Source organism: Mytilus edulis, chromosome 13 (assembly GCF_963676685.1).
Source record: "Mytilus edulis chromosome 13, xbMytEdul2.2, whole genome shotgun sequence".
Classification (NCBI taxonomy): domain Eukaryota; kingdom Metazoa; phylum Mollusca; class Bivalvia; order Mytilida; family Mytilidae; genus Mytilus; species Mytilus edulis.
In genome coordinates, this window is record NC_092356.1 from 3,383,255 (window position 1) to 3,406,310 (window position 23,056).

The following is a 23,056-nucleotide window of genomic DNA, read 5'->3' on the forward strand; positions in this document are numbered from 1 at the left end:
ATACACCAAAAGAAAGGGTTCTTTTGGAAGTTTTGTTATTTATAGATAATTTTAGATACAGTTTTATCAGATAAGATTAATGATCAAAGAAAGCTACTGTTGTTTGAAATAACTGTGAGTCAAACATGTTCTTGTTAATTTTTTTTCAATTAAAATGTTTGATATTCAATAGTTCTAAACATATTTTGTTGTCTTTGTCATTGACCAAAAATCTGTCACTGGTGACCATGTCTTGAAGGCAACCATTAAAGAAAATTATACAGTTTTTAAACAAAAACTGCATGTAATTATATAAATGCTTCCAGTGTTAGCCTAACGATGGCAATTTTTCATAATTTAAACCATTTTTGAACCAAAATATCAAAAGAGTTTTTCAATGAGGTGATACTCATTTTTGACTTCATGTGAAACACAAAATGCACATATCTGATCATGCTGATTGTGGCTAGGCCGAAATAAAACTGATAAATATTATTACTTTAGAAACATTTTTGCAAATAACAGTGAAATGAAAACTGAGACATTTCTGGATTATCCAAGAACTTGAATTATTTTCACAGAAATAAAGAAATGTACAATTATGTAATTCCCAAAGCCGTTATACAATGATTTTCAAGTTTTTCATATAACATTTTGGAAGCAAACTTTACAAACAACTGACATTGGCAATTTTGTAATATGCCTTATTTCAAACGTTTTGATTGGTCTAACTGTTTGCTATTTTGTAATACCAAAGATTTTCTCCCGCCCATTTACAACATTTTAGAAGCCCAGCGACGATATAATAGCATTTCAAGATGTCATAATTATTTGGACTAAATTACACAGTGCTTTAATATGCAAAATACGCATAAGTGCACATCCTTTAATGATTGAAAGGGGAAGACATCTTAATATTCCTAGAGAGGAAAGATACTGTCCTGTCTACATGTAAAAATGGGGAAATTGAGGATGAACAACATTTCTTATTTAAATGTAATAGATATACCTCAAAGCGAGAAATATTAGAAAATAAAATAAATGTTATATTTCAAATACAGCGGAACATTACCGCTGATGAAAAAATATCTCTATTGGTCAATAATAGCTCAGCATTATTACTTGGACTGTCTTCCTCTTTCATATCAGAATGTCTAAATATAAGAAATAGTGAACTTATATAATACATCATTTTGTAACTTTTCATAATTTAGCATGATATGTTATCATGGAACCTTTCATTCTACCATGTCAATTATTATAGTTGTATGTAACGCCATAGGTCTTAACCATTTATTGTTATAAATGAGTTTGTGCCAATAAAAATATTTGTATTTGTATTTGTAATAGAATATTACTTTCTGTTTGGTGGAATTATGAAATAGAAGTCAAAGGGGGGCGTACGTCCTCTACGCCCTCCTCTGGATCCGCCACTGACTAAGTAAGGTTGTCTATCAATAATATCACTAACCTGATGACATTGTCCCTTTTGAAATGAAAATGAAAGTAGATTCCCGCGGAATCTCGTTTTGAAAATTCTTAATATAGTACACCGGAAGCACATGCTGGAAAATGGTAAACATGTTTCTTATCCTTATCTGAGGCTATAGATGATTTATATAAAAGGGGATTGAAAGCTTTATTTAAATATAATTTTTTTTAACTTATATATAAACCTAAAATTAACACACTTTCACATATATTTGATCATACTGTGAAACGTGTGTTGTTATATATCCTAGGTGTCAGACCACCCAAATTTTGCAATTTTCACAGCTTTCTAAATATTTTACCTCAAGTTTAACTTCATAGACCTTAATGGGAAACCAGGTATATCCTTAATTGTACATGAATCAGCTTTCTACATGCCAATTTTCACCATACCTTTAAAGCCTTCTAACAAAATAACTGACCTTCAAACATAGGTACTCCAAAACAAAAACCTGGTTTTCTGGAAATCTAAAATTAGTATACTATGCATACCCGTAGCCAGGGGTGGTTTCGGGGGATTCGGACAAACCCCCCCTTGAAAACAAATAATGACTGTTAAAGTCAACGTTCTGTTCGAATTGTGACTGTTAAAGTCAAGTTTTTGAGGCTAACGAACTCCCCCTTTGGAAATTCCTGGCTACGGGCCTGCTATGGAGCGCATTAATCCTCAATTTTAAATGCAAACTCATAGACAAGTAAATTTTGGCTCAAAAAATGATCTAGATATATTTCTCTTTCACCAAAAGTTTCATTTCTGCAAATTTGTTGGATAGTTTAAGTAAACAAGGACATCAAAAGCACTATTTTGTGTTAGAGTAGGGCTACTTTTACATACTTTCTAAATTGGAGGGAGTAATTGGTGGTCTGACACCTAAAAAGCAAAAAAAGTTGATCAGAAATCTTTTGTTCTGTTTATTCTTAATCCTTAGTCAATTTGAAGTTAAAAACATCCTTTCTGAGCATAATGCGCGACTCATATTACAAATTTCACAGCTCAATTTAAACTGACTGTAATGTAAGCCTATATATATTTTAATTTTAACCCCGCCGCATTTTTGCGCCTGTCCCAAGTCAGGAGCCTCTGGCCTTTGTTAGTCTTGTATTATTTTAATTTTAGTTTCTTGTGTACAATTTGGAAATTAGTATGGCGTTCATTATCACTGGACTAGTATATATTTGTTTAGGGGCCAGCTGAAGGACGCCTCCGGGTGCGGGAATTTCTCGCTACATTGAAGACCTGTTGGTGACCCTCTGCTGTTTTTTTATTTGGGCGGGTTGTTGTCTCTTTGACACATACCCCATTTCCATTCTCAATTTTATACTTTGATAGAAAATACTTGAAAATCTCATTTTGGACTAGAGAAACATAAACTTTCAATATTAAGATCAGCTTTTGTTGATTTTTCCTTGTTTGTTCTACTGCTTTAAAGACTTTTCACAATTTTTACAATGAGTTTAATAAAAAAATCTAAGGTATTGAAGAGTCAAGAAATATTGACCCCCCTTTTTAGCTCACCTGGCCCGAAGGGCCAAGTGAGCTTTTCCCATCACTTGGCGTCCGGCGTCCGGCGTCGTCCTGCGTCCGTCGTCCGGCGTTAACTTTTACAAAAAATCTTCTCCTCTGAAACTACTGGGCCAAATTTAACCAAACTTGGCCACAATCATCATTGGGGTATCTAGTTTAAAAAATGTGTCCGGTGACCCAGCCAACCAACCAAGATGGCCGCCATGGCTAAAAATAGAACATAGGGGTCAAATGCAGTTTTTGGCTTATAACTCAAAAACCAAAGCATTTAGAGCAAATCTGACGTGGGGTAATATTGTTCATCAGGTCAAGATCTATCTGCCCTGAAATTTTCAGATGAATCGGACATTTCGTTGTTGGGTTGCTGCCTCTGAAATGGTAATTTTAAGGAAATTTTGCTGTTTTTGGTTATTATCTTGAATATTATTATAGATAGAGATAAACTGTGAACAGCAATAATGTTCAGCAAAGTAAGATCTACAAATAAGTCAACATGACCAAAATGGTCAGTTGACCACTTTAGGAGTTATTGCCCTTTATTGTCAATTTTTAACCATTTTTCGTAAATCTTAGTACCGGTAATCTTTTAGAAAAATCTTCTCCTCTTAAACTACTGGGCCAAATTCAACCAAACTTGGCCATAATCATCATAGGGGTATCTAGTTTAAAAAATGTGTCCGGTGACCCGGCCAACCAACCAAGATGGCTGCATGGCTAAAAATAGAATATAGGGGTAAAATGCAGTTTTTGGCTAATAACTTAAAAACCAAAGCATTTAGAGCAAATCTGACAGGAAGTAAAATTGTTGATCAGGTCACGATCTATCTGCCCTGGAATTTTCAGATGAATCGGATAATTGGTTGTTATGTTGCTGCCCCTGAATTGGTAATTTTGAGGAAATTTTGCTGTTTTTTTGTTATTATCTTGAATATTATTATAGATAGAGATAAACTGTAAACAGCAATAATGTACAGCAAATTAAGAACTAAAAATAAGTCAGAATGACCAAAATAGTCAATTGACCCCCTAAGGAGTTATTGCCCTTCCTAGTCAATTTTTAACAATTTTCTTAAAATTTGAAGATTTTCAATAACATTTTCCACAGAAAGTACTGTTATAGATAGAGATAATTGTAACCAGCAAGAATGTTTAGTAAAGTAAGATCTACAAACACATCACCATCACCAAAACACAATTTTGTCATGAATCCATCTGTGTCCATTGTTTAATTTCACATAGACCAAGGTGAGCGACACAGGCTCTTTAGAGCCTCTAGTTTACACCTGGTGTCAGTAATGGGGAATATTAACTGATCAAAAGTGCAGTCATGGTCATTTAACTGTTTTATTTAGTATAAAACTTTCAATTGGGATAATAATTGCATTATTAATTATTGTGTTTAAAAACTTTTTATGATGAAATAATTGACTTAATCAGTCTGAACAAAGTTTTTGCATTCATCATGTTCATATTTAAAAAAAAAAAAATGAACTCCATGCATAAAAAATGAATCATGTTAATTTAAGGCCATGTACTACGATCAGCCGATAAACAGTTTTCTCTTCATGAATGAAAAATAAATGTTTAAATAATGTTAATTATCACTGAACTAGTATATAATATTTACATTTGTATTTAGGGGCCAGCTGAAGGAGGCCTCCCTGTGAGGGAATTTCTGGCTGCATTGAAGACCTTTTGGTGACCTTCTGCTGTTGTATGTTCTATGGTCAGGTTGTTGTCTCTTTGACACATTCCCCATTTCAATTCTCAATTTTAATGTTGTATTTATTGATATGTAATGATACGATTGAAATGCTTTAAATTAAGGATGTATTCTTTTGACATTTCAGTCTCAGTGAAGATATAAGGGGAAAAGATTGTGTATTTACAATGAGTAGTTTTTGAGTAATCAATTTTTAAAATTTTATTACCAATCAACATGATCCAGTCAGACTTTTTTGGCAAAATTTTTAGAAAATGGGTGAGGGGTACAAAAATGATTTTACCAGAAGCATGTACATCCCATATCTTTTTTTTTCTTTTCAAATTTCTTAGATATAGATATGTATTTTCTCAATCATTTATAACAAAGAAGTTGAAAAAATATGCATTTTGTTCTTCAAATACACAAATTTATAAAATCGACAGCATGGTGAATTTGACACAAAAAGCATCAAAATATGATTAAACTTTCTTATATTAACAATTTAACACCTACCTATAGTAATTTTAATTTAAACTTATTCAGATTGGTCCACTTCATCTTAATTGAAAGTATGAAAAAAAGTTTAATTGTGGATTTGGGTGTTTTTTTTCATGATAATAGCCCAAAAATAGGTAAAAATTTATGAAGAATGGGAAAATCATGAAAATTTGGTACTTTTAAAAGGCTGTAGCTAAACATTGCTAAAAAAGAAGTGCACCTGTCACTGCACCACCATATGATTTTTTCTTCACCCATTATTCTTTTACAATCTTATAAAACCAAATATCAGGTTAAGAAAGAAAGTTTAAATAAATTATTCTAGTTTTTTTTTTTGCTCCTCAGAGGTGTGCATCCTTAATTCAATTTAAATATTTTCATAATTTTATTTTATTTCAGCACAATTACACTATAAGTGGTCAAGTAACATCAAGCCAAGTAAACATGTGCAATAATCCAAATTTAATTGTACGACAGCCTCCTGATACATACAGCACACTTGCAGGATCAAATGTATCTACTTTGAAGCAACTCACAGAGTCCCATTACATAACAACTGAAGAATGTGAGGTCAATTATCCTATGGTAAGTTATCAGAAAGTTTTGGCAGTTTCTTTAAAACATTGGAGATTTGTTTGCCTCACCTACTCTAGTAGAGGGAATTATGTTTTCTGGATATTTGTTAATTTGTAATCTTTTTATCTATTTATAGTAGAACTTGTGAACATGAAATTGTATTGAAAGCAAATATCAAAATTAATGATCGTCTTATATTTGTAGGTCAGACCCAGACGTGAATTTCTTGACCTACTTAAACAAGTAGGAGCATCATGGGAAGTGTTATCCAGAAAAGAGGTAAAAATTTCTCTGAATTCAGAAATTATTTCCATGATTGTATTAATGCCAAAAATGCACAGCACCAGGTTTCGCAATAATTAAAGCTTTCATTCATATTTTCAGTAGTGATTTTATATTTATTGCAATCAGCATATTTAAGATGGTACCTAACACTACAGGGAGATAACTCTGTAAAGTCAGCTAAACGTTTTAATTACGTTGTGTTGTAAAGGGAATAATAAGCTTCTCAAAGATCAAAATTGGTCTTTGTCAAACTGCTATATAACCAGTGCAATTTTTCTGACAAAACGGTTGGTTCAAAATTTTTAGAATTTACATATTTTTGTTAAAGGGTCAAAGTAAATACTTTGTCAAAATTCTATCAAAATAAAACGAGCCAAATTAATTTTAGTGAAATGGTTAGGTACCACCTTAAATACTGTAAACATAACAATAAATGAAGAAATTTTTTATTATTGTGAAAAATGCTACCATATCAATTTTGACACTATAAAAACTTGCGTTCTTAATTTCAACTTAATTATCTGTAAATTGAAGGTCTGTAGTTATCTGAAGGATTACATTGGTAGCAGACAGTTGTATAATCCAAATGACCCTAGTATCGTGTTCTGTAAAAAAGATCCTCTGGGAAAAGTATTTGGAGTTGATAAGTTTACCTTCACAGAAGCAACGTAAGTATTTATCTATAATTGTATACATTATCACTGAACTAGTATACATATTTGTTTAGGGGACAGCTGAATGACTCCTCAGGGTGCCGGAGTTTCTCTTTGCATTGAAGACCCATTGGTGGCGTTCCACTGTTGTTGGCTCTATGGTCAAGTTGTTGTCTCTTTGACACATTCCCCATTTCCATTCTCAGTTTTATGTATATGTATATAATACGCATGTTCTGTACCATTGAGTTGACTGCAATGCCTAATTTTGTGATCGCTTATTTATTGTTTAATCAACTGTATGTTTTGATAGAAACATTATAATTTGCTATTTATTATTTGTATATCTATTGGATATGTCTGAAGGAATAAACATTAACTAATTATAAAGCTGTACTTTTTGATTGATTTGTATTTAGGAGAGAAAGGGCAAAAATTGAAATGACAGCAAGTTTATATAAAAATAATCCTATAAATTGGGTGTTTCAAGTCTTGCAGCAAGGATAAACATGATAAACAGATCTAAAAGACTAAAGTGAAAGACCTCATTTATATAAAAATGCATTGCAAGGAATTGTGTGCAACTTCTTGTTTCTTCAGTATTTAAATACGAAGATAAACAAGAAGTAATTGTAACAGGATGCTGTTAAGAAGTCTCCCAAACAAAGCTCCCATATTCATTTGATTTGTTTAATTGTCCAATACAAGAATAAATATGGTTAAGGGGTGGGGATCTTGACCGTTTACAAGTTTTCAAACAAGAGGGGGTGGGGTGACCCCCTAAGGACTTCCTTTTTTTCCCATTTAATTTGTTTTATTGTCCCCTACAAGAATATATATGGTTTAGGAGTTGGGATCTGGACAGTTTACAAGTAAATAGCACATTCTCAAATTTAATGGGGTGGGGGTGACCCCCAGGGACTTCCCTTAAATTTCATTTGATTTGTTTTATTGTCCCCTACAAGAATTTATATGGTTTTGGGGTGGGGATCTGGAACGTTTACAAGATAATAGCACATTCTCAAATTGAACGGGGTGGGGGTGACCCCCCAGGAATTCCCTTTTACAACATTAAATTTGTTTTATCGTCCCATTCAAGAATATATATGGTTTAGGGGTGGGGATTTGGACCATTTACAAGATAATAGTATATTCTCAAATTTAAGGGGGTGGGATGACCCCCCAGGGATTCCCTTTATTTCATGTGATTTGTTTTATTGTCCTATGATCATTTCTGAAGACTGTGTGTGTTTATCACTTAAAGTTTTCAAGTTATATTCATTTGAAAATTTTCGAAAATAAAATCCCATAGGGTTCTATAGTAAACCCCTCCCTTCTTTTGGCCCCCCAAAATACCCCTTAATAGACCCCAATGCACACATTTTATGAAACCCTAAGTAAATCTGACAAGTGGTTTTTGAGAAACGCTGCGGACAAGTTCATTTTTTTTAAAGTGGCGGAAGAAAAAGAAAAAGAAAAAGAAGAAGAATAATAAAAATCATAAGAACTGAGCAAAAACAATAAGTCTCCAAACTTTGTTTGGGAGACTTAATAATGAATGGTAACAAGACGTAACTGCTAATAAATGGAAGACCAAAGGATGTGAATAAGAATTATTGATTGATTGGTTTTTAAATTGCTGTAATATTGTCAAAATGATATATTCCCCTATCAACTTGTACAACGGAAGTAACTATAAACTTATCTAAACGGGGAGGTCTGGGTCGATAATCTTTATCTGAAATTATGAATCTCTATAATGTTTTACATCTGTCTTTTATTTTCAGGAAATTGATAGATGCCAACTGCTACCAGTTACCTGACTCATGTATGGTTAAGAAAGAACAATTAGTCGCTATACCAAAGAAAAGAAGTAATTCATCAAATCAAGTAAATCAGGTAATTATTAATTTAAATTGATTCAGGGATCTTCAGATTGTTTTGAAAATGCTATGGCTGTGGCATCCAAAAATCTTTTCATTTTTTTATGACCGCTGCTGTGGACAATGATGACATCCAGTATTAACCCTGACCGCCCTTCCGTCCAGGGCATTTTCATTTCTTCACTCAAATTTAAGTTTTCCATGTCTAAATTTTTGAAACTTATACACAGATACATAGATTTGGCCAGTGAATCAATACTTTTCTAGAGTAATGCCCCTTTAAAACTTGGAAAATTGCTCACTTTTTAGCTCACCTGTCCCGAAGGGACAAGTGAGCTTATGCCATCACTTGGCGTCCGTCGTCGTCCGTCGTCTGTCGTCCGTCATCTGTCGTCGTAAACTATTTCAAGAATCTTCTCCTCTGTAACTACTGGGCCAAATACTTTCAAACTTTAACTGAATGTTCCTTAGGGTATCTATTTTATAAATTGTATCCGAAGTTTTGATCTATCAACAAACATGGTCGCCATTGCTAAAAATAGAACATAGGGGTCAAATGCAGTTTTTGGCTTATAACTCAAAAACCAAAGCATTTAGAGCAAATCTGACATGGGGTATTATTGTTTAACAGGTCAAGATCTATCTGCCCTGAAATTTTCAGATGAATCAGACAACCCGTTGTTGGGTTGCTGCCCCTGAATTGGTAATTTTAAGGAAATTTTGCTGTTTTTGGTTATTATCTTGAATATTATTATAGATAGAGATAAACTGTAAACAGGAATAATGTTCAGCAGAGTAAGATTTACAAATAAGTCAACATGACGGAAATGGTCAGTTGACCCCTTTAGGAGTTATTGCCCTTTATAGTCAATTTTTAACCATTTTTCGTAAATCTTAGTAATCTTTTACAAAAATCTTCTCCTCTGAAACTACTGGGCCAAATACTTCCAAACTTTAATTGAATGTTCCTTAGGGTATCTAGTTTGTAAATTGTATCAGAAGTTATGATCTATCAACAAACATGGTCGCCATTGCTAAAAATAGAACATAGGGGTCAAATGCAGTTTTTGGCTTATAACTCAAAAACCAAAACATTTAGAGCAAATCTGACATGGGGTAATATTGTTTATCAGGTCAAGATCTATCTGCCCTGAAATTTTCAGATGAATCAGACAACCTGTTGTTGGGTTGCTGCCCCTGAATTGGTAATTTTAAGGAAATTTTGCTGTTTTTGGTTATTATCTTGAATATTATTATAGATAGAGATAAACTGTAAACAGGAATAATGTTCAGCAAAGTAAGATTTACAAATAAGTCAACATGACGGAAATGGTCAGTTGACCCCTTTAGGAGTTATTGCCCTTTATAGTCAATTTTTAACCATTTTTCGTAAATCTTAGTAATCTTTTACAAAAATCTTCTCCTCTGAAACTACTGGGCCAAATACTTCCAAACTTTAACTGAATGTTCCTTATGGTATCTAGTTTGTAAATTGTATCCGAAGTTGTGATTTATCAACAAACATGGTCGCCATTGCTAAAAATAGAACATAGGGGTCAAATGCAGTTTTTGGCTTATAACTCAAAAACCAAAACATTTAGAGCAAATCTGACATGGGGTAATATTGTTTATCAGGTCAAGATCTATCTGCCCTGAAATTTTCAGATGAATCAGACAACCTGTTATTGGGTTGCTGCCCCTGAATTGGTAATTTTAAGGAAATTTTGCTGTTTTTGGTTATTATCTTGAATATTATTATAGATAGAGATAAACTGTAAACAGGAATAATGTTCAGCAAAGTAAGATTTACAAATAAGTCAACATGACGGAAATGGTCAGTTGACCCCTTTAGGAGTTATTGCCCTTTATAGTCAATTTTTAACCATTTTTCGTAAATCTTAGTAATCTTTTACAAAAATCTTCTCCTCTGAAACTACTAAGCCAAATACTTCCAAACTTTAACTGAATGTTCCTTATGGTATCTAGTTTGTAAATTGTATCCGAAGTTGTGATTTATCAACAAACATGGTCGCCATTGCTAAAAATAGAACATAGGGGTCAAATGCAGTTTTTGGCTTATAACTCAAAAACCAAAGCATTTAGAGCAAATCTGACATGGGATAATATTGTTTATCAGGTCAAGATCTATCTGCCCTGAAATTTTCAGATGAATCAGACAACCTGTTGTTGGGTTACTGCCCCTGAATTGGTAATTTTAAAGAAATTTTGCTGTTTTTGGTTATTATCTTGAATATTATTATAGATAGAGATAAACTGTAAACCGGAATAATGTTCAGCAAAGTAAGATTTACAAATAAGTCAACATGACGGAAATGGTCAGTTGACCCCTTTAGGAGTTATTGCCCTTTATAGTCAATTTTTAACCATTTTTCGTAAATCTTAGTAATCTTTTACAAAAATCTTCTCCTCTGAAACTACTGGGCCAAATACTTCCAAACTTTAACTGAATGTTCCTTAGGGTATCTAGTATGTAAATTGTATCCGAAGTTATGATCTATCAACAAACATGGTCGCCATTGCTAAAAATAGAACATAGGGGTCAAATGCAGTTTTGGCTTATAACTCAAAAACCAAAGCATTTAGAGCAAATCTGACATGGGGTAATATTGTTAATCAGGTCAAGATCTATCTGCCCTGAAATTTTCAGATGAATCAGACAACCTGTTGTTGGGTTGCTGCCCCTGAATTGGTAATTTTAAGGAAATTTTGCTGTTTTTGGTTATTATCTTGAATATTATTATAGATAGAGATAAACTGTAAACAGGAATAATGTTCAGCAAAGTAAGATTTACAAATAAGTCTGCATGACGGAAATGGTCAGTTGACCCCTTTAGGAGTTATTGCCCTTTATAGTCAATTTTTAACCATTTTTCGTAAATCTTAATAATCTTTTACAAAAATCTTCTCCTCTGAAACTACTGGGTCAAATACTTCCAAACTTTAACTGAATGTTCCTTAGGGTATCTAGTTTGTAAATTGTATCCGAAGTTATGATCTATCAACAAACATGGTCGCCATTGCTAAAAATAGAACATAGGGGTCAAATGCAGTTTTTGGCTTATAACTCAAAAACCAAAGCATTTAGAGCAAATCTGACATGGGGTAATATTGTTTATCAGGTCAAGATCTATCTGCCCTGAAATTTTCAGATGAATCAGACAACCTGTTGTTGGGTTGCTGCCCCTGAATTGATAATTTTAAGGAAATTTTGCTGTTTTTGTTTATTATCTTGAATATAATTATAGATAGAAATAAACTGTAAACAGCAATAATGTTCAGCAAAGTAAGATCTTCAATTAAGTCAATTTGACCAAAATTGTCAATTGACCCCTTAAGAAGTTATTGCCCTTTAAAGACTTTTTTCACAATTTGTTCATCATGTTGACATACTTTAAAAAATCTTCTCCTTTGAAACTGCTGTATCAATTTCAGCTTAACTTAGGCTAAATGAGTTTCAGAGTATCTAGTATAAATTTTATATTTTATTTCCTTGTATGTCAAGAAACATAGCTCCTAAAGCTAAAATAGAACATAGGAGAAAATGATTATTTTTTTTGGCTTTTGAAGAAAATAGGACGATCCAAAAAACATTTAAATAAATTGAAAAGCCAAAATAATCATTGATGAGAGATTTAACCAAAAGAATTAATGTGAGCGATTCAGGCTCTTGAGAGCCTCTTGTTTAGTTTCCACACTCTTAATTTATATAATTAGTTATCATGGTTATTCTCGTCAGTATTTTATGAAAAAAAGTTGTTTATTTTCAGATAGTGACTGTTTCTTGTCCAAAGTTGATTGACATACTCGTACATAGTCCCAGTACACAGACAGGGGAACAGCAGAAAAAACAAAATAGTTTCGAAGGTCAAACATCAGACACGAGTTCTAACAGAGGTAAACATGGAAAGTATATAATTATTACAGTTTTGTATGTTAAAATTAAATGGGCAACAACTCTAAATAACATGTTGGTACAAATTCGATAAGCTTTTGACATGTTTCAGCATTGGCAAGATGTTGTGTACATTGAGTTTGGTTTGTTTAGCATGACAGCATGTGCATCCTTGTTTTAGAGTTGACTTAATATTTTTATGAGTATTTCTATTCATTTTAGCACAAAACTTGTCAGCTGCATCTACTGGTAGGAGAAGACATAGATGGGTTTCTGTAAGTAAAAATCACAAATTTACATGTTGTTGTTTTGAACATGATATGTAGATAAATCAGTGGCGTAGCCAGGGTTAAAATGATGTGGATGCGAAACTGTTTTAAAAAAATTTTAGGACCTTTTATGCACTTTTTTTTTCTGACGTTTTTCCTGTATACATGTGTACTTCCCCTACAATCCAACAATGGCTATATTTTTGTTTAATTTCAAAATACCCCTCAATATATAAGTTTCTATCAGAATTTTGTTGTTTTCTCGTAACTACCATCATTAGATACAGTAATATGTGAGGTTAAAGTTTCACATCCAATTGAAATATGAAATCTCAAAATGGATCCATTACAAAGGCCCTTTTGCATATGGAACTTCGAAATATAGGCTCTGAAGTGATACCCCCCCTTTCCCGCAATTTGAGCCTCCACATGGGATTTTTTTATTACTTGTCTTAACGCGTTGCAGGGGACAGAAATGCCGGGTGTCCGTCATGTGTTGCCAGATTTTTGTGAAATTTATATCATCACCAATGTCTTTGAAACTCGCGAAAATAAGTCCTGATCAAATAATTTAACCAACTATGCCCCCTTTGAAATATAAATCATAATTGATATACCATTGCATTTGGCCTGAAGCTTTTATTTCTCTTAGATATTAAATGAAAAAAAAAAAGGCTTTTTTTTTAGTAACTGCCCTTGTATACATATTAGAATAGATATATATGTGCACTACAGGGACTTTTGAACTCTTTATTTGAAAATAAAATTAATATTGTACCAAGTTTGTAACCGGTATTTATTAGCCCAGAAATGATCACACTCCATAATAAATACTAGTCGTATTTAATGTCACAGGAAACGATATCAGGCAATGATGTGTTCGTTGTTAACTAGTAACGTTGCTATGTCATCCCTCCGCTTGGTTCAATCTCAGACCAAACATGTCTGCAGGTCTACGTGTTATCATCCTCTGCGCTTGTCGTTTCCGACGATGCGCTAAGACGTAGACTTTTTACGAAAAAGTTAACAGCACTTTTCTGCGATTTATCCATCTTGTTTACATAAACTATAAATGATCTTAAAGGAAAGACCATGTATACTACTTTGGAAATGTTTTTATGTCCTGCTGTAGCAGAGAGAGTCATTAAGTTTTCCCTAGTCCATCAGTCTGTACTTTCAATAATTAATTTGAAACAACCAAATGTTATGAAACTTATTCATAATGCTTATTACCACAACACAAAGATCAACTTTGAATTTTGGTGAAGTCACTTATACCGTTTTAGAGTTATGCCCCTTTACAAATGAAATAACTGCTCATATACAAAAGGGGGCATCATCATATTTTACTGAAAAAGTCATAACCTTGTGTATATTGTGAGACCTGCAATGTTATTGTCATTCACTACCAATAGTCCCAATACCAAACTTTTACAGTAGGTCTTTCGAGGCATAAACATTATATAGAGTTGGTGGGGAAACCATTAATACCAGCATTTTCCATTTTGGCTGAAAGTTCACATTCCTATATATGTTCATCCACTAAGAAAAAAGAAGTGCTTTGAAAACACACTGTATAGCAATAAACCTCATTAAAACATATTAAGCTAAGAAAGCATAGTAAACTAGTGTATATCAATTATAGGAAAGGGGAGATTCTGAACCAGATATAATAGCCATCGAGCTAGATGCTGACAATGATGATGATGCTATAGGTGTAGAGGTTGGAACCAATGGTACTGAGGATGTTATGTCTGTAGAGGTTGATGCTGACAGAATCTCATTCGAGTATGAAGTCTGTTCAGATGAGGATGATATTATATCCAGCACAGCCAGTGTATCAGGAATCTCAGATACTGTGAGTTTTATAGGGATATCATACATCACTCAACCTTAAGGTCATATGCAGTTATTTAAGAATGGTTATCTATATGCTACCCTTTTTTGTTGATTTTACAGTACTCCTGTATACTGGATCTTAAGGGGGTCCTTTTGACTAGAGATCAGTAGTGTGCTTGTAACAGTTTATATCAAATTGGTTTTCAGCAGAATAGAAATAATTTGTGTTATAAAGAAGTCTAGGAAATATCTGATTATTACCAACACAAACAATTAGTCATTTTAAGAGCAGTGTTTTCTCCAGGCCAATTTTAGTGTTGTGGTATTAAAAGTATTATTATTAATTTTATGGAACCCACCACAGCTTGAAAGTTCAAACTAACAGATTTAGCTTTCAAAGGGACAATTAAAGTTCATTTTCAGAGATCATACAAATACAACCAATATAGTGTACAGTCGTCCGCCATAAGTATTCGTAAAAACAAAATGGCTGCCATTCAATGTAAATCTGCACATGAAAAAACTTGGAACTATTGAACAAGTAACAAAATAAAAAAATCCTACCTTAAAATGTCATGAATTTCACGTTCCAGGTCTTTGGTGTTATTTATGTTCTGAGTTCGTTTTTGCAGTTCCCTTTTTAATACCCACCAACAATTCTCAATAATATTGAGGTCGGGACTCTGAGCTGGCCAGTTTATGCTATTTAGTTCCGTTACCCTAATAAAAATCTTGAACAGATCGGGCTCGATGGACGGGGGCATTATCATCTTGAAAAACATAGTTATTATCTGGAAAATGACGAACAACCACTGGCCACAAGTTATTGTCAATAATGTCAATGTATTTTAAGGCATTTATGTTCCCTTCAACAATGGTAATAGTTAAGACACCATGGTAAGTGATGCATCCCCAGATCATTAAACTATACTTGCGCTGAGATGGAGGGCAAATACAATCTGTCAGCCACTCTTCTCCGACCTTTCTCCAAACACTGACACGAGAATCTTGCCTAATGACTACCTTGCACTCATCGCTGAAGATTACTTTACTCCAGTGTGCAATAACAGTTTTATGTAAAATTCCCCCTGCAATATCTCCCTCATTTTTAGCTCACCTGTCCCGAAGGGACAAGTGAGCTTATGCCATCACTTGGCGTCCGTCGTCGTCCGTCGTCTGTCGTCGTAAACTATTTCAAGAATCTTCTCCTCTGAAACTACTGGGCCAAATACTTTCAAACTTTAACTGAATGTTCCTTAGGGTATCTAATTTGTAAATTGTATCCGAAGTTTTGATCAACAAACATGGTCGCCATTGCTAAAAATAGAACAAAGGGGTCAAATGCAGTTTTTGGCTTATAACTCAAAAACCAAAGCATTTAGAGCAAATCTGACATGGGGTATTATTGTTTGTCAGGTCAAGATCTATCTGCCCTGAAATTTTCAGATGAATCAGACAACCCGTTGTTGGGTTGCTGCCCCTGAATTTGTAATTTTAAGGAAATTTTGCTGTTTTTGGTTATTATCTTGAATATTATTATAGATAGAGATAAACTGTAAACAGGAATAATGTTCAGCAAAGTAAGATTTACAAATAAGTCAACATGACGGAAATGGTCAGTTGACCCCTTTAGGAGTTATTGCCCTTTATAGTCAATTTTTAACCATTTTTCGTAAATCTTAGTAATCTTTTACAAAAATCTTCTCCTCTGAAACTACTGGGCCAAATATTTCCAAACTTTAACTGAATGTTCCTTAGGGTATCTAGTTTGTAAATTGTATCCGAAGTTGTGATCTATCAACAAACATGGTCGCCATTGCTAAAAATAGAACATAGGGGTCAAATGCAGTTTTTGGCTTATAACTCAAAAACCAAAGCATTTAGAGCAAATCTGACATGGGGATAATATTGTTTATCAGGTCAAGATCTATCTGCCCTGAAATTTTCAGATGAATCAGACATCTTGTTGTTGGGTTACTGCCCCTGAATTGGTAATTTTAAAGAAATTTTGCTGTTTTTGGTTATTATCTTGAATATTATTATAGATAGAGATAAACTGTAAACCGGAATAATGTTCAGCAAAGTAAGATTTACAAATAAGTCAACATGACGAAAATGGTCAGTTGACCCCTTTAGGAGTTATTGCCCTTTATAGTCAATTTTTAACCATTTTTCGTAAATCTTAGTAATCTTTTACAAAAATCTTCTCCTCTGAAACTACTGGGCCAAATATTTCCAAACTTTAACTGAATGTTCCTTAGGGTATCTAGTTTGTAAATTGTATCCGAAGTTGTGATCTATCAACAAACATGGTCGCCATTGCTAAAAATAGAACATAGGGGTCAAATGCAGTTTTTGGCTTATAACTCAAAAACCAAAGCATTTAGAGCAAATCTGACGTTGGGTAATATTGTTTATCAGGTCAAGATCTATCTGCCCTGAAATTTTCAGATGAATCAGACAACCTGTTGTTGGGTTGCTGCTCCTGAATTGATAATTTTAAGGAAATTTTGCTGTTTTTGGTTATTATCTTGAATATTATTATAGATAGAGATAAACTGTAAACAGGAATAATGTTCAGCAAAGTAAGATTTACAAATAAGTCAACATGACGGAAATGGTCAGTTGACCCCTTTAGGAGTTATTGCCCTTTATAGTCAATTTTTAACCATTTTTCGTAAATCTTAGTAATCTTTTACAAAAATCTTCTCCTCTGAAACTACTGGGCCAAATATTTCCAAACTTTAACTGAATGTTCATTAGGGTATCTAGTTTGTAAATTGTATCCGAAGTTGTGATCAATCAACAAACATGGTCGCCATTGCTAAAAATAGAACATAGGGGTCAAATGCAGTTTTTGGCTTATAACTCAAAAACCAAAGCATTTAGAGCAAATCTGACATGGGATAATATTGTTTATCAGGTCAAGATCTATCTGCCCTGAAATTTTCAGATGAATCAGACAACTTGTTGTTGGGTTACTGCCCCTGAATTGGTAATTTAAAAGAAATTTTGCTGTTTTTGGTTATTATCTTGAATATTATTATAGATAGAGATAAACTGTAAACAGGAATAATGTTCAGCAAAGTAAGATTTACAAATAAGTCAACATGACGAAAATGGTCAGTTGACCCCTTTAGGAGTTATTGCCCTTTATAGTCAATTTTTAACCATTTTTCGTAAATCTTAGTAATCTTTTACAAAAATCTTCTCCTCTGAAACTACTGGGCCAAATATTTCCAAACTTTAATTGAATGTTCCTTAGGGTATCTAGTTTGTAAATTGTATCCGAAGTTGTGATCTATCAACAAACATGGTCGCCATTGCTAAAAATAGAACATAGGGGTCAAATGCAGTTTTTGGCTTATAACTCAAAAACCAAAGCATTTAGAGCAAATCTGACGTTGGGTAATATTGTTTATCAGGTCAAGATCTATCTGCCCTGAAATTTTCAGATGAATCAGACAACCTGTTGTTGGGTTGCTGCCCCTGAATTGATAATTTTAAGGAAATTTTGCTGGGTTTTTTTTATTATCTTGAACATAATTATAGATAGAAATAAACTGTAAACAGCAATAATGTTCAGCAAAGTAAGATCTTTAATTAAGTCAAATTGACCAAAATTGTCAATTGACCACTTAAGGAGTTATTGCCCTTTAAAGACTTTTTTCACAATTTGTTCATCATGTTGACTTACTTTAAAAAATCTTCTCCTTTGAAACTGCTGTATCAATTTCAGCCAAACTTAGGCTAAATGAGTTTCAGAGTATCTAGTATAAATTTTATATTTTATTTCCTTGTATGTCAAGAAACATAGCTCCTATGGCTAAAATAGAACATAGGAGAAAATGATTATTTTTTTTGGCTTTTGAAGAAAATAGGACGATCCAAAAAACATTTAAATAAATTGAAAAGCCAAAATAATCATTGATGAGAGATTTAACCAAAAGAATTAAGGTGAGCGATTCAGGCTCTTGAGAGCCTCTTGTTTCTTGTTGACTACACGGATACAAATTTTTTTCTTTACTGACCGCTTGTGGAACCCATCAGAATGTAGTTTATGTTCAACAATTTGTTTAGAGAAAGGTTGATCAATGCTCTCATTAAAAATATTAGTAATTTCAGAAAAAGATTTATGGCGATGTTTTTTTACGCAACGGGAAAGTTTCTCATGTCCCGGTCATGAAAGGATTTTGGTCTGCCTGTTCTCTTAATGTTTTCCATATCACCCCGGTGCTCATCCCTCTTCAAAAAACTGTAAACAGTACTCTGTTTAATACCTGTCAATATGAAGATATCACTTTTTCTGTAACCTGCATCATTTAATGCAGAGAGACAACTTTTCTGATCAGATGTCAGTTCTTTTCCCTTGTGTCCCATTTTGTTTACATTAGCTACAATGTAAGTGCAGACGCCTCTGAAGTCATCACGCATGTGTCACATGGCAACCACATGTTTTTTCACATGATCATCTATATATAGATTCATTGCCATCCCGATTGTGACATGGAAATGATAGTCAAATCTTGTTTACCCTTCCATGACGTGACCGCCATTGTTGTTTTACGAGAACTTATGGTGGAGTACTGCAATTTTGTTATAGAATTTAGAAAATTAAGTTGAAAAAAAGAATAATGATATAGTGTGTCTTTAAACATGTTAAAAGACCAAAGAACTCTAAAGCCATCATATGAAAATAAATTGTACCTTGACAAAATTTGAGTGGTGTAAAATTTGTATTGAATTATCTCCCTTTGAAAGTATTTCTTTCATAAAAATGGGAATTAGTTTTAGAAATCTTTAACAAAGCTTGCTGGAAATTCCAATGTTTGAACGGTTAAACACTTACCAGACATGAAAAAAGCAGTATAAAGTCAGGTACCAAAGATGATTTGAGTGAGGGTTTAAATTGAATTTTGAGGGCTTTAGTCAATTTTGCAGGATCAAAATTATTTTTGTAAATGGTTAAAATTACAAGTCTCTAGCAAAATCATTGAATTAGGAATATATTACATATGTATTTTCCTAAATATTTAAGTGAATTTGTTTTCATACTTTTCAGAATGTAGTGATAATATGTGGTGATAGTGATATGGAATTCTGGGGTGATTCTGATTCAAGTGATTCAGAATTATCAGATGGGGTAAGTTAATGTTGGATATTGGATTAACAATATTTCTCCACTGGAGACAGTTAAATTTTTATATTAAAAGCATAAGGCTTGCTGAGCTTTTTAAATAGTTAAATTTAATTTTTGAGAGTAGAGAAATATGATTATACAAGGGTTATAGAGGTGGGCTCTTTTTTCTAATTGTTTTTTTTTCCTTCCTTTTTAAACATTTTTATAGATATTAACGTCACATCATCAGGCATGGTCGCATTTTTTCAGGACTTCACAATAGGAAATTACAAAGAAATCAAGATTATACTCATTTATAATTAAATTTCAACCTGTCATTTGCTGAAAACAGATATTTCACCAGTGAGGAGAAATATCTTTCTCGCAGCACTCAAAAAATGTAAATATGTTTTTCAATCTTTTATTTGTTTTTCAGTAGTCAGGATTTAACATACATGTACCCTACAATACCACCTGACAATGGTATCAAGGAGTTACATATAGAAAATAATTCAGTATATAATTATATCACTGACAAATTGATTTTTACAATAATAGTATTTAAGGTTACATATAAGTTTTATTTGGTAATATTCTCTTGCTCTCTGACTTGCTCTCATACAATACAAGTACTCTCCACTCATTTGTTTTGCTACAATATGTATCTTGACTTACATTTAAAAAAAAAATATTTTTAAAGACTGAACAAACAAAAAAATCAAAAGCTCAAGGATAAATTTTTGCTCATAATACATTGTAATATATATAAAAGAAAAAGAAAATATCTCATTTATATCAATTAATAATTAATTAAATATTACATGTAAAGGAGACCAAAATTTTTCACAAACTTGGACTCTATCATTTTTCTCTGCAATATAATATTCGAGAAATTGGTATTTCTTTATTCTATTTTAATTTACATTTGTATATATAATTCTTTGTAATTATGACTAGCAGATTCAGTAATAAACTTTCATGTTTGCAAGCAAGAAACACATTTTCTTTGTTAAGAACAAAGTTTACAAAAAAAAGATTTACTACATTTGAAAAAGACTACCACAATTGAAAAGTTATTGGGCATTCAAAAAATAGGTGTTCAATGGTTTCTTCACCAAGTTTACAAAAAGTACACATCTTGGAGTCTTTTAATTCAATTTTGTATAAAAAGGTATCAGTTGCTATGATTCTATGCAAAAATTTGTATTGAAAGGTTCTTAAATAAACATCTTTACAGGATTTTTTGATTATCCTGAAATATTCTGACCATTCTGTTGTATCAATAATCAATAGTTCTTCCCATTTCGAAAATTTAACTGTTGGTAGTAGTTCAATAACTTTATTTACTAAATTTTTATATACAAATTTAGCTTTCACATTATCTATAAATCCAAATCATGCTTTAAGCAGTTCTCTTTAAGGCATTTTTTCATAGTCTGAGGGATTCTTCAAATCAGACCATGATATTTGATAAAATTGTTGATGTAAATATACATTGTAGCTAAAAACTATGATTTATCCCTTCATCTCCAAAAATGATACATATTAGATATTTGAATTTTATATTGTATATTGATCATGTTGATATGAAACTTTAGTGAAAACAAATATATTCAGTTATTATTTAAACATTTAAAAGGTATATGGATGGATTAGAAATAAAAACTGGTGGCATAAAATGTTACGATTGTCTGTTGTAGGTCCTTTCATTTGTCAGTATTTCCAAAATAAGTACTGTGAATTCATTTAATTTTGTGGATACCAATTTTCGTGAATGAAGGAAAACATGCGTGTTCGTGGACATTTCGTTTAGTGGTTTTGATGAAGTCTTCTTGCAAGCCTTATGAAAATTTGTCATTCATTGAGCATTTAATTTCGTGGTTCACCTATAACCACCATATCCATGAAAATTAGTATCCAATGAATAATAATGAATCTACAGTATTAATTAATATCCCAAAGATTTCATGTTAAATATTTAAAGTATATGATTACGGTACGTAAAATTGAGAATGGAAATGGGGAATGTGTCAAAGAGACAACAACCCGACCATAGAGCAGACAACAGCCAAAGGCCACCAATGGGTCTTCAATGCAGCGAGAAACTCCAACACCCGGAAGAGTACTTAAGCTGGCCCCTTAACAAATATGTATACTAGTTCAGTGATAATGACATCATACTAAACTCCAAATTATACACAAGAAACTAAAATTAAAAATGATACAAGACTAGCAAAGGCCAGAGGCTCCTAACTTGAGTAAAATCACAAAAATACTGAACTCTGAGGAAAATAAATGGTAAATTTGGGGGAAATACTATTGAACATATCATGACAAATCTTCTAATTACATGAATTACAGGATAAATGGACGTGTACAGAATGTGATACAAAAAATTCTCCTTTAAATGGTCACTGCGGACATTGTAAAAAAGTACGTCCAAACTGGTTACCAGAGACTACAAGAAAGAGACGTTTGGAAAAAATGAACTCGAAAGATAAGGCACTTTTATCTTCTTCTGAATGTAGTGACATATCGCACATCTCTTCAAAAATTCAACGTCGTTCTTCAAGAGACCGTCTTACGTCGATAGAATTGGAATCGGACAAGGATTTAATAGCTGAGGAAGAGGACTCAGGAATTAGTACTCTGTCCAGACAGCAATCTAGTCAAGAAAATTTAGCCGAAAATAAACTGAAATCATATTCGTCACTGATAGAAAATTCTTCCACGTTAGGATCGTTTAGAACTTTGTTAAACTTTCAAACAACAGCATCGGCAAAAAATAAAGATGAAATGACAATATCAAATAAAATAGATAAATTGGACAAACCACAAAAAGATTTGAAGCTTGAGAAAAGTTCAAACATTAAGGAATTCGAAAATTCTCAATCACAACTCGGTCAGTGCTGTATCTGTTTCAGCCGGCCTAAAACTGCCAGCATTATTCATGGCTGCACTGGACATCAAGTATGTTGTTATAGATGTGCCAAGCGACTGAAAAGACTTGCAAAACCATGCCCCCTTTGTAGACGACCTATTCAAAAGGTCATTAAAAACTATTCTGCCTAAATATTTATATACTTTTTACTGGCCATATTTACATTTTCCCGCGTTGCAACGAATAGGGGGAAAAATTTGTATTAACGATACGTATGAATTTTCTAATTTAGTCACATGAAAATTTTCATGTGTGGGAAAATATTTTGAAAGCCTTCACTTTCTACCCAACAGTCGTAGTGTCAAGTTTATTTTTACATATTTCAGATATGTAACATTTTTAGCTTAATTCATGTTCCTGGTCATGGTGAGTGGTGTTTT

At 32.8% G+C, this 23,056-nt stretch overlaps 1 protein-coding gene across 5 annotated transcripts; it reads left to right on the forward strand.

The window, feature by feature from the left end:
* The first annotated feature begins 1,474 nt into the window (after positions 1 to 1,474).
* Positions 1,475 to 22,808, forward strand: LOC139502317 (E3 ubiquitin-protein ligase Mdm2-like). 5 transcript variants are annotated; one of them, XM_071291754.1, is made up of 11 exons: positions 1,531 to 1,554; positions 4,635 to 4,709; positions 5,598 to 5,783; positions 5,979 to 6,053; positions 6,594 to 6,727; positions 8,500 to 8,611; positions 12,384 to 12,510; positions 12,731 to 12,783; positions 14,423 to 14,635; positions 19,679 to 19,759; positions 22,097 to 22,808. In XM_071291754.1, the coding sequence occupies exons 3-11, from the start codon at positions 5,643 to 5,645 to the stop codon at positions 22,805 to 22,807; spliced, it is 1,647 nt and encodes a 548-aa protein (XP_071147855.1). In that variant the 5' UTR covers positions 1,531 to 1,554; positions 4,635 to 4,709; positions 5,598 to 5,642; the 3' UTR covers position 22,808. The 5 variants fall into 5 exon arrangements, with proteins under 5 accessions (XP_071147854.1, XP_071147855.1, XP_071147853.1 ...); XM_071291752.1 differs by having other exon boundaries at positions 1,532 to 1,554; positions 4,635 to 4,721; XM_071291750.1 differs by having other exon boundaries at positions 1,534 to 1,554; positions 4,635 to 4,726.
* The last annotated feature ends 248 nt before the right edge of the window (positions 22,809 to 23,056 follow it).